This window comes from Meriones unguiculatus, chromosome 14, assembly GCF_030254825.1.
Source record: "Meriones unguiculatus strain TT.TT164.6M chromosome 14, Bangor_MerUng_6.1, whole genome shotgun sequence".
NCBI classification, from domain to species: Eukaryota; Metazoa; Chordata; class Mammalia; order Rodentia; family Muridae; genus Meriones; species Meriones unguiculatus.
The window spans coordinates 87861375-87873442 of NC_083361.1; the positions used below are offsets into that span (position 1 = coordinate 87861375).

The 12068-nt window shown below is 43.6% G+C and overlaps 1 protein-coding gene across 1 annotated transcript; it reads left to right on the top strand.

Annotated features, from left to right (window-relative positions):
- Nucleotides 1–6744: 6744 nt before the first annotated feature.
- LOC110540262 (olfactory receptor 51D1) lies at nucleotides 6745–7797 on the top strand. Its single transcript, XM_021627063.2, has one exon. It carries the CDS (start codon nucleotides 6772–6774, stop codon nucleotides 7738–7740), a length of 969 nt encoding a protein of 322 aa, XP_021482738.1. The 5' UTR covers nucleotides 6745–6771; the 3' UTR covers nucleotides 7741–7797.
- The last annotated feature ends 4271 nt before the right edge of the window (nucleotides 7798–12068 follow it).

Genomic DNA, 12068 nt, shown 5'->3' on the forward strand with positions numbered 1-12068 from the left:
GGGGTGCTTTTGAAGACATCATCAAGCCAACTCATTGGCTGACGAACTTGTACAAAATAAAAATGAGCAAAGGATTTCCCACACTATTTACATTTATAGGGTTTCTCTCCAGTTTGGGTATGTGTATGGATCTGAAAAGAACCAGAACATACAAAGATTTTTCTATAAAACTTTCACTTACTTATATAATATTTTGTGGGGTTCTTTAGAAGAACATAATGAAAGAAATGTACACACATACACACACACGAGACAGAGAGAGAGAGAGAGAGAGAGAGAGAGAGAGAGAGAGAGAGAGAAGCATGCAAGAGTATGAGAAAGAGGGAGATTTATATTGGCTTGTATGATAGGTGCTGGGAGTTAAGAAAAATTAATACCCTTTAGAGCAGTGGTTCTGAACCTGTGGGTTGTGATTCCTTTGGTAAACCTTTATCTCCGAAAATATTTACATTAAGATTCACGAGTAGCAGAATTAGAGTTATGAAGAAGCAATGAAAATAAATTTGTTTGGAGGTCACCACAACTTGGGGAACTGTCTTAAAGGATCACAGCATTAGGAAGATTGAGAACCACTGCTCTAGAGGAAATGAAGGTAGGCAGGTGCACACTGGATTTTCCTTGAAGCTCTTTATACATGGGCAACCTATTAGAACGTGCCACACAATTTGAGGATTGGTATTCAGCTAATCTTTCTGGAAACATCTTCACAAACACATCAGAAATATATGTCTTAGGTCATTCTAAATCCCATTACCTTGGTGATCAAGACCGACCATCACATAACTAACCACTTCTTCTGTTATATTTACTTTCCAAATAAAGATGATAAAAAGGGTTGGAATGTAGCATAGTTGGTAGGGTGCTTAACCCAGCATATGTGAAGCTCTGGGTTTGAGTCCCAGTCACACATAAGTTCGGCATAGTGGTACACAGATGTAATTCTTGAAGTTGGGATGCTCAGTAAGAAGATCAGAAATTTGAGGTCATCCTGAGCTACATAGCCATTGATTCTGTTTTAAATAAACTAGATATCTATGAGAACCTGTCTCAAAACAAAAGACAGTGGTGTCATAATTTAACCTAGCATAACGTAACTGTCCCCATACAACTCCACATACACTAGTTTTCCAAGACTACATAGTGAAGTCTCTTGTGGAATATTTACAATTTAAATATGCTAATATAGATCTGAAACTTAAGCACTGATGTCAACTCAATGCTACGTTACATGATAAACAAATAGGAGAGAAATAAGGGAATGTCACATACACACATACATGTGTTATATGTGTGCATGTACAAGCATATTCTTCACAAAATGGGGCAAGGCTACTCGTTTTAAAGCAAAGCAAAGCAGAGCAGAGCAGAGCAGAGCAGAGCAGAGCAGAGCAGAGCAGAGCAAAGCAGAGCAAAGCAGAGCAAAGCAAACCAAACCAAACCCAATCATTTGATTTTACCAATGAAGACTCAGCGCCAGATACTGCAGTGAAAACCTGCTATCTCAGAGATGGAAAGAAAGCACTCAGCAGACTTTCATACTCAGCTGACGTCCCAGAAGGAAAAAGCCCAAAGCCCCTTCTCCACACTGTCTTAAGTACCCTTCTCGCAATGCCCCTTCTTTTTGTTTACTCTCTGTCAGCTGGCTTCTTGCTCCCTCTCTTGACTTAGGGTTAACTTCATTTAGTCCTGTGTAGAGAAAGATCTTGGATCAAAGGGGTGTGCTAGGGCTGAGCCACACCACCATCACCTGTTTATAATAAACAGAAAGTTCTTGGATTAAAGGTGTGTGTTGGGGTTGAGCCTCACCAAACAGGTTTTTACACTTCACAGTCTCAGGGTTCACAATGGGATCAAATTTCCTGCAACATCTCCCCCTTTTTGTCTAAATAGAAGACTTTCTCTAACATTAATAAAATATATACTATCACGTAAAAATCACATTCACAATGTCTAATCCATGTGTATTTAGCAACCTTGAAGAAAGTACTCTGTCTATCTTATCTTGTGTTCAAAGCTCTGTACTTAACTTCTGTCTTGAGTGAGTTACATCACCAATTAAAAAAACCCAAACAAAACGTCTTTTTATACCTAAAAGATCTTCATAAATCCTAAACAGCTAAGCTTAATTCTAAGCCTATAACTATCTAATCCAGCTCCACCAGAGACCTGAGAAGGATAAATACGATCTGAATATGCAGGAAGTGCAGAGGAAGCAGCTTCCAAAGCCAGAGAAATGACAGTTGGCTGCACGGATGTCACTCAAGATTCCTCTGCAGTGTTGGAGCAGCCATCACTTTGGCCTGCTCACCCAGAATATCTGGCGGACTTTTCTGTGAAGAGGAGTTATGAAGGATTTGCGTACCTTGTCCTGGCAAAGCTCAGCAGTCTACTTGCCTCCCTCCAGTATGTCCAGTGTTCTGTCTGCAGTTTTTGCAAGAGCATTTTCTTGGCCAGTAGCTAGCTTGCCACATACGAAGCAAACACCATATGAAGGTTCTTTGATGCTCTTTGAAGTTGAATGGGGTGTTGCCAGGAGCTGACATGTTCCACTCTCAAAAAAAAAAAAAAATCTTAAATTAACAAAACATCTTCAAATGCCACATTCAGTAGATCTCTGAGGTTTTTGAAGATCATATATCTATCTGAATTGTTTCTAGCTATATGTTGTCTGATTAACTTAGAAAACACCAGTGATCTCCCCCTGATGGGGGAGCAGCCTTACCAGGCCACAGCAGATGACAATGCAGCCACTCCTGATGAGATCTGATAAACTAGGATCAGAAGGAAGGGGAGGAGGACCTCCTATCAGTGGAATTGGGGAGGGGCATGTGTGAAGAGGGGGGAGGGAAGGTGAAATTAGGAGGGGAGGAGGGAAGGGTTTATGGGGGAATACAAAGTGAATAAAGTGTAATTAATAAAAGTAGAAAAAGAAAAAAGAAAAAAAAGAAAACACCAGTGATTAAGTAAACTAATAAACCTCTTTCATATAAAATCTGTTGTGTGCTTAATCGTCATTATTTAATTTGTCCCCAACAATTTTGGGAAAAGAGAAATAAGAAATTGCAGCTCAGAGAACAAGCATCTCCATCCTCTTTATCCCCAGACCAACATGGCAGCCTGCATGTGCTGTATGCACAGTAGAACTGTGGTCGAGTGACAGGGGCCACTGCCTTGCTGGCAGCACGGTGGCCACCGAAACTGTCGGTGCACGGCGTGGCCTCCCCGGCACCAGTGCAATTTGAAAACCCTTTTTTGTGTGCTTGAGCAGGCTCAGGGCAGCTGCAGCACCTCCCAGGGGCTCTGTTGAAGTGGACTCGTGCTTCCGAACAATAGGAGGTCTGGTGAAGGCAAGCTCTGGAGAGGCTGGAGCAGAGTGCGGGTCCCAAGCATGTGTGGTCCAGCAAAAGCCTTGCGGGCAGTTAGCAATTGGTGGAACAGAAGACAAATTTGGTGCAGGAAGCACGGCAGGTATAAGGGGTCTCCACATGACTAGACCAGACACCACCAGGAGAGCCCTTCCTGGCCAACACACCCTGTTAGGATATATTTTTAAAAATGCCATACACTCAATAGATATGATAAGAAGAGATTTCTTTGGGTGAAGAAAAAGGGAGAGGAGTTAGGGCCTGAGTGGGCCGTGAGGGGACAGAAAGAGATAGAGATACAGATGGGGGCGGGAGGGTAGACACAGGGGAGAGAAACGTATGCAGAGAGAGAGGGTGGGAATGGTTATATCTCGAGCACCTGGCCCAGGTGATGACATAGGACAAAAGTGGTACCATAGGACATTGTCAGGACATTGTTTATGCCCAATCCTGGCTCGCCCTGAAATACACACACACACACACACACACGAACACGCCTGGGAGGACCAATTCTTCAAGTGTCGCCCGGTCCACCCCGTTGACATGTGAGCATTCTGAGACCTTGCGCACCAACCTCCCAGTTTTTTCTCTGCCTACTTTGAATTTTTCCCTGCTGCTGAGTTCAAGATCCCACCAGCACCATCACAGCAGCTCTCAGACTAACCCAGGCCCTTGTACTTTTACACTTTTCCTTTTCAATTTATTATCTTCCTCTGAGAGTTGAAACCTTGTGTCAATGGGGTTTCCTCTTCCTTGTTTGTGCCTTCCAGTTGTTTGGCCTAACATAAAGGAGCCCAAACACTCATGGGAGAATTGTTAAGTGTTTCTTATTTTTCACTACATGCTGAGGTAGCCTAAGTCGGCTTCATACAAACCTCCACTCTACACTGTGGAGGAGTGTAGGTCAGGGAGCTATGCCTGACCATATTAGGAGGAAAGAGTACAGGAAGGCCGGAAGCTTAATGCGTTGGAAAAGGTCAGAGGCAGCCTAGAATGAACTTTGTGGTCCTTGAGTCATCCTCTCTCAGCTTCTAGGTTGCAGCTCCTCCACACGACCACATGGGGGCAGCATCAAAGAGTGAGAAAGCTCCTTGCGCACCAGTACACAAACCCTGCCTTGTTTTATATTTTCTGATGCTGTTCCCTCCCTCCAGTCCAGAGTTTACTCTTTTCCATCCCGGTCATTCATTTTCTCTCTTCCATGGCAAGAACTGCCCCACACCACTGTCTTGTAAAGGTCTCAGAAGAACTGGGTAGGAGTCAGGGCTCAGCTTTCCTTGGGAGTTTGAGTGGACCTTGGGTCCCAGACTACTCATCTCTGCTGGCACTCCCAAAGGCCACCAGACAATCTATATTTAGGTGGCAGAACTGATGATGGACATGCCCTGGCTCAGGCCCGAGGGAGACAGCAAAGGGAGGTTTGTTTTGGCGATGTAAAATCCACAGAGACTGTGCAGGCACGGAGGGCACATTTGGCCAGCCTGGCGGCTTGGAGGGTCTGACGTTAAGCATCCCTTCCGAATTACAGCTGCCTGTGCCGGAGACAGTGTTCAGTGAGTGGCTCAGAGAGGAATTTCCTCAAGTCTCTGTGAGGCCGGGTCCAGCTATTATCTCCCTCTTTGAGAGGACTCTCCACTTCCGGCCTCCTGCTAACCTTAAGAAGCAAGGCAAGGGAAATTAATTTACGTGGAAAAATGTAAAATGCGGAGTGCATGTGTGTGCATGTGCTGGTGTGTGTGTTTGTGCATGCCTGAACTGCACGTGTGTGTGTGTGTGTGCATGCGTGTGTGTGCCAAAGCACATGTATCGGTGGTACAGGTGGTACCTGGTGTTTAGAAGAAAACGAAGAAGACAGAAGCTGGGCTGGAAACTAAGCTTTGAGCCTCATGAAATGCTCGGTTAACAGACAAGGGGGGTCTGACTTTGCCTGGGGTGAGGGGCGGGGAGGGACACCTACAGCTTTCATCAGAGTCATCCTTTTCAGAGGCAGGGATGTGGAGGGCAGATAGGAGTAGGGTCTCATGTGCGGCAAGAAGAGGCCCATGGCTATCAAGATAGATGTATCATACAACTGGTCGGTTCTGTGCTTGGGCGTCAGCACAGAGGTACCTACCAGAGCCGTGTGTGTAAGAGGACAGAGTTGAGCCTGGAATGAAACCGCTCACCAGGGAGAAGAGGCAGAAGGGCTATTTCCGTGGCCACCCAGTTGTGGCAGCAGCTGGATTCACAGGTTCTCTTTCTGTGTCTGTACTGCATGTGGCCCCAGTGACACAGCCCAGCTAAGCACAGTCTGAGATCACAGACCTCTCCTACAGACCTGGGCCATGCTGGTGGGTGATTCTGCTCTGTTTTGTTGGCCACCTGGAATGACAGTTTCTCTTTATCCAATCTCCTCACTCCCTAGAACACCAGAACAGGCTTACACAGTTCTCTCCAGGGGAAGAGAGTGATTACTTAGGGATAAAGGATTCATCTTTTAATTTTTACATCCTTAAAAATGTTTTTAAAGGAGTAACCTTTTAAAAATAGCCTTTTGTATGCCTCACCTGAAAATTCTGGTTTGGAAGAGCAGGTTCTGGAAGATGGTGTCTTCAACTAGCTCAGATAATTAAAATTACTTTAAAAAACTGCTTTACCTATTTAAGAGTTTCACACACAGCTACAATGTATTTTGATCACATTTCATCCCTCCTCTTTTCCTTCAATTTCTTCAAGACCCCTCCTTCCAAACTTCATATCAGATAATTTTATTAGCGGAGTTTGGGAAATGCTACCACAGACTTAGAAAAAAAAAATCTGTCTTAAAAACAAGTTCTAGGACAAGTTCCCATTTCCTGCCATAAATCAGATGATGATAGGCCAGAGGTAATCAAATACCAAGCCTAGTCTAGTTCTGGCTGTAAACCTGACCCAAGCCCAGATCGCAGCAGAAGGTGATGCTGTCCGAGTGGAAGGGCTGCGAGGACCTCACAGGATGTAGCCAAAACTTGTGGCCAGGCCAGCAATATCAGCTCTTAGAAAAAAGAGTGTTCTGAATGTTTGGGGGGTGGGCACTCACTCATTAAGATTAATAGAATGGTATAAAAATTTTCTTATGTAGCGCTGGGACCCTGAGGGTTAGGAGGAAGTTTGGCATGTTCAGAGATGTAAACAAGAAGAATGCCTTTGAATATGGTTAATTTTGCTTGTGATGTTTTTGTTTATTTGCAACTTTTATACCAAATTTTATAAAATTAAAAATAGTAAAAATAAGAACAGAAAGAAGTGGGGGCTCAAAATACTTGGGCGTCTTATAAACTTAATCATTTTTAGCTATCACTTCTCTAATGTCTTTTTCTCATCCCTTCCTTCTCTTCCCTGAGCTGCTTTTCCTTTTCTTTTTCCCAGTCTCTGGTCTGGAACACAGATGCCCCAGCCCTTGGTGCCTCTCATTGCCACTCCCAATGGAAGTGTGGCCCATCCAGCCCATTTCCTACTCGTAGGCATCCCTGGCCTGGGACCCAATGCCCACTTTTGGCTGGCTTTCCCCTTGTTTTTCATGTATGCAGTGGCCACGCTGGGCAACCTAGCCATCATCCTCATCATCCGTGTGGAGAGGCGCTTGCATGAACCCATGTACCTCTTCCTGGCCATGCTCTCTACTATTGACCTGGTCCTTTCCTCTGTTACCATGCCCAAAATGGCCAGCTTGTTCCTAACTGGCATTCAGGAGATCGGGTTCAACATCTGCTTGACCCAGATGTTCCTTATTCATGCTTTATCAGCCATGGAGTCTGCAGTCCTGCTGGCCATGGCTTTTGACCGCTTTGTGGCCATCTGCTACCCATTACGCCATGCTTCTGTGCTCACACGGCCTACGGTGGCCAAGATTGGTCTTGCTTCCCTGGCCAGGGGCTTTGTGTTCTTCTTCCCACTGCCCTTCCTTTTGACGCGCTTGTCTTACTGCCGAACACATACTGTCACACACTCCTTCTGTCTTCATCAAGACATTATGAAGCTTTCCTGCACTGATACCAAAGTCAACGTGGTTTACGGGCTCTTCATCATCCTCTCCGTCATGGGTGTGGACTCCCTCTTCATCGGCTTCTCCTATATCCTCATCCTGAGGGCTGTGTTGGAGCTGTCGACTCGAGGGGCAGCACTCAAGGCTTTCAACACCTGCATCTCCCACCTCTGTGCTGTCCTGGTCTTCTATGTACCCCTCATTGGGCTATCAGTGGTGCACAGGCTGGGTGGTCCCACATCCCTGGTCCATGTGGTCATGGCTAATGTCTATCTCCTGCTACCACCTGTGGTTAACCCCATTGTCTATGGAGCGAAGACCAAGGAGATCCGTTCAAGGATTATCCAAATGTTCTTACAAGATGGCAGATGAGAAGGCTACCCAGCCTGGTGTCCTCAATAATACCAAAGTTGACAGGAAGAGGATCTGCAGAATGACCTATGACCACACCATGCAACCTGCTGGGCTGTCTGCTTCTGGTTATGTAAACAGATAAACTCTGCAGTTTTTGTTTCTGGGATTATGTCAGTACAGAACTCTGACCAGTCTGGGCAGACTATCAGGGAGAACAATTGTCCTTTGGTGTCTGGTTCAATAGCTGTGCCATCTTCCTTCCTCCTAACTAGAAACCGTAGTCTTGAGAAGAGACGGCTACAAATGCCACATCTCATGATTCTGTATTGTTGATGTGTAATTTTGATGGTGCTTTCTCCCAAGTGTACATGTCAGTGAATCTGTGTTGATTATATAACCTATTATTCATATCTCAAAGTAGTTACATAATTGTAACTAGGGGTTAATGAAGGTATTTGGAGGTGGTTTAATTGGAGTGGAGGCAGCTGCTATGAAATGTTGAAGTTTCTTTATACATTTGCATGCATTTATGTGGAATCTGTCAATGTCCATCTATGTGGCAAACTATGAAGACGTTTTCAGTTTTGGTTGTGGGTATATGTGGGCATGTTTATGTAGAAAACTTGGAGGGAGTGGACGAAGGAGAGAGGAACATGAACATGTGCTAGCTATGTTCTGGTGAATGTGTGAGGTAAGTCCTGATGTGTGTATAGGTTATGAATGATGTCATTGATTGTACCTTTTCTTTGTTCATGAGATATTTGTCTGTCGATATGTTAATACACGTCTGCGTAAGACTGCTGGTTTGTGGATCTTTATTGTGGGAAGGGTAATTCTGGATGCCTGGTGCCTGTCTTCTTTGGCTGCTATCTGTGGAATTGATGCACCCTCTGTAGGCCTGCAGCCCTGGGATGCCTGGCCCTTCAGCAGTGTGTGCCTTGTCTTTCAGCACACATCTATACTATGTCTATGGCTATAGTGCACAGTATTTTTAATATGAATGTGATTACTGCTCTCTCTCTCTCTCTCTCTCTCTCTCTCTCTCTCTCTCTGTATGAATCTGTGCTTGGCTGTGATAATTCATTTTTGGGGCATATTCCTAGCATATATGTCTTAGACAATTCTCCCCAACTTCCCCCCCCCCCCGAGACAGGGGTTCTCTGTGTAGCCTTGGCTGTCTTGGACTTACTTTGTAGACCAGGCTGGCCTTTAACTCACTGAGATCCACCTGCCTATGCCTCCATGAGTGCTGGGTACATTTCTCTTTTTTATTGAGTATGGGTTATGTGGCTACAGATTCAGATGGACTTGGTATTTCTGGATTGGCAAGTGGTTTCAGTGTGGAGCTGCGGGTGGAGCAGAAGACTGAAGAAGTCAAGTTGACAGAAGCGGGAATAGTTTCCAATATTGAGACACTCATCTCTAAGAGAGCTTGCTCAGGCTTTGGCTATGCCTCTGGAACATAAATAATCATGCTGATTTTTCTTTCTCTCTCAAATACCAGTCCATATCTTTTCCATCTTACTCACAACCTTTCCCCATCTTTCTGCCTCATTATTTGGCCATTGGCTTCCTGAAGTCCCTGTCTCTGTCTTTATTTTTCGTTGTCAGGTCATAGTTTCCTTCCCTCTCCCCCCACCCCTTTTTGATGATTTGCCAGGAATGCTTAAAAATTCTTGACTGGAGATCTGTTAATCCCATTGGGTAAGCAAGGAACAGAAGAAGATGAACATGTGAGTCTTTGAAATCTCTGATGTCTCTTAGGGTATTTTATATCTTACTGAAGGCACACTGAGTCCATCTACAGATCTTGGCATTAGGTAAAAAAAAATCCTATTGAAGAAGTATATATAGAAACGAATGTAGATTATGGCAGAGGAAAGAACATTGAAATAACACATAAAATTTGGAAATATAAAGTGACATGTTTTGCAATCTCTCTTGACCTCATTTACTCCTGTGTATGGTGACAAGCTAAGATGTCAGCAATGGAGCAGATGTTTTTGACCTTCTTTTTAAAATGTTAACTTATCAGCATGCAGTAGATAACATGTATTCTACCTCATGATATACGTTTGAGCAGCACCATTCATTTTATAGTCAATGTGAACAGTTTTCTGGATGTTTTGAAAAATAACAGAATCGTGGCCCTGGGTGGTATTCTGACAGATTGTTATACTGATTTAAAAACAAGCGAGCAAGCAAACAGACAAACCAATCTCCTTATCTCTTGATAGATTTTCCTTTTACAAATCTTTAGAAAAGTTGAAATTTATCTCCCTGTGTTGATCTTACTTAGAAATGAAATTCAAAAAAAATGGACAACCCTGCCAAGAACCTCCTTCAGAAGTGGCCTCTGTCCAGTCCTAGTGAGAGTTGATAGGCTGGGGTCAGTGGTAGGACTCCTCTTTGAGTACTAGGAAAGGGGGTTGTAGGAAAGAGGGAAGGAGAGTGGGACAGGGAGGAGATGAGGGAGACGGTTACGATCAGGATGCAAAGTGAATAAATTATAAGAAAAAAAAGAAGTGGCCTCTCTGTCATCATCAGAAAATGAAGCATTGTGTGGTTGGAAGCATATGGGATTCAGATTAAGACTGATGGCTTTATTTAAAGAACAGTTATTTAACCTATTGAAACTTGGCACTTTTGGAAACTATTAACACTATGAAATAGAAATACAACACAGGCCTTGTTGGATGATCCTGGGAATAAAATGAGATAAAAAATGATCAATAAATGTTGAGATGATAATAGTTTTAAATAATAGAAATAACAATAATGTGTGTCGCTCTCTTCCTACAAGATAGGTTTCTAAGCACATCTGCTCCCAGTTTTCATAACTAAGTTCCATGCCAGGTCTGAAAGCTGCTCCTTTGTCTAGATTGAAACGTCACTGCTTGGTTTTCTTCTCAGGAGAGCTTGGGGATCTCTGAATTCTCTAATTTACCTTGCTTGCATGACTGGTGTAACTAGGGTCATTGCAGCTCTGCTGGGAGATTTGGATGGACAGGACTTCCACCAGGCTCCCATAGTCTCTGTGCTTCCGCCATCATGAAATGCCAACCCTTACAATCCACTGGGATGCTTATTCCTCTAGGATCTCAAGGAGTTATACAGCTATGTCTGCTTATTCTCCCCCATAAAACTTAAACCCCTGTGACACATTCCTGTCCCTTGTGATGGCAGGACTCAGACCTTGTCTATCTTCATACTCCTAGAACTGGCAATAAAGAGCGCTGTGGTTATTTCGATCAGCTACTTAGTGAGACGAAGAGGGAGAGTGTATTTTGCTTTACATTAAATAAAAATTTACTCTGTTCCCTTATCCAACACCACATCTTACTTTTTCCTCCTTTTCTGTATTCCTTGACTGTTCTTGCATCATCCTATGGAGTCCCCAAAATGTTTTCTTCAGCTATCAATGGTCAGCTATGAGCTACAATGTATCACCACTATATTTTAGGGATTGCCTTTTCCCATTTCCAGACCAGAAAACCAAGACTCTGACAAGTTTATGGCTGTCCTAAGGTCACACAGCTGAGACACAGCTTAGTCCCACACTTCTCTTTTCAATGCCACACTCTGGGACTTCAGATCGGACTGTTATATTAATACACATTAAAGGGTTTAAACGAGGAGTAAAGGGCAGGAAGCTGCATCCCAGCAGAATCACTGGATAGTCATCCCATGTAAATGATCTCGTGTTTGGAAGACAAGCGGCATGTTCTCTGAGGACCCCTTTATCTACTGCGCCATCTCAGCAGCGAGGTTGACTTTAAGCTTTACATTCAAATCTTAGGTTAGAGGCGCAGTTTGCACCCTCTCCCATGGTGTGACTTAGCTTGCGCTTGCTTTGAGAAGTTTTTGTTTTGGTGAAGTCTGATTTATTGAGTTCCATAATTTGGTGGTTGCACCTAAAAACTCACTTGCAAACCAGGAGACATGCAAAACACTTTCAGAAGCTTTAGAGTTTTAGGTTTTACATTCAGTTCTGTGGCCCATTTTGAGATGTTTGGCGGGGCAGTGTGGAGTACGGATCAGAGTTTACTTTTTCCCATAATGAAATTTGCGCACCTCAGTAACACTGGTTATCTATGTATAACTACATATAAGAACCCTACTACTCTAGTAACCTTGTGTAAAGAACTGGTTATTGCACACATGTGCCTATCCTAGATGAGTAGGCCTCATGACCCATTTGTCTGTCTTTATACCAGATCACATTGTTTTTATTAGCATAGAATTGTAAGAAGTTCATAAAATTTAAATGTCTTGAATACAATTTTGCTTCATATTTTCAAAGTTGATCTGTTTATATTTCCATGTAATTTTTTTTCAGCAATTTA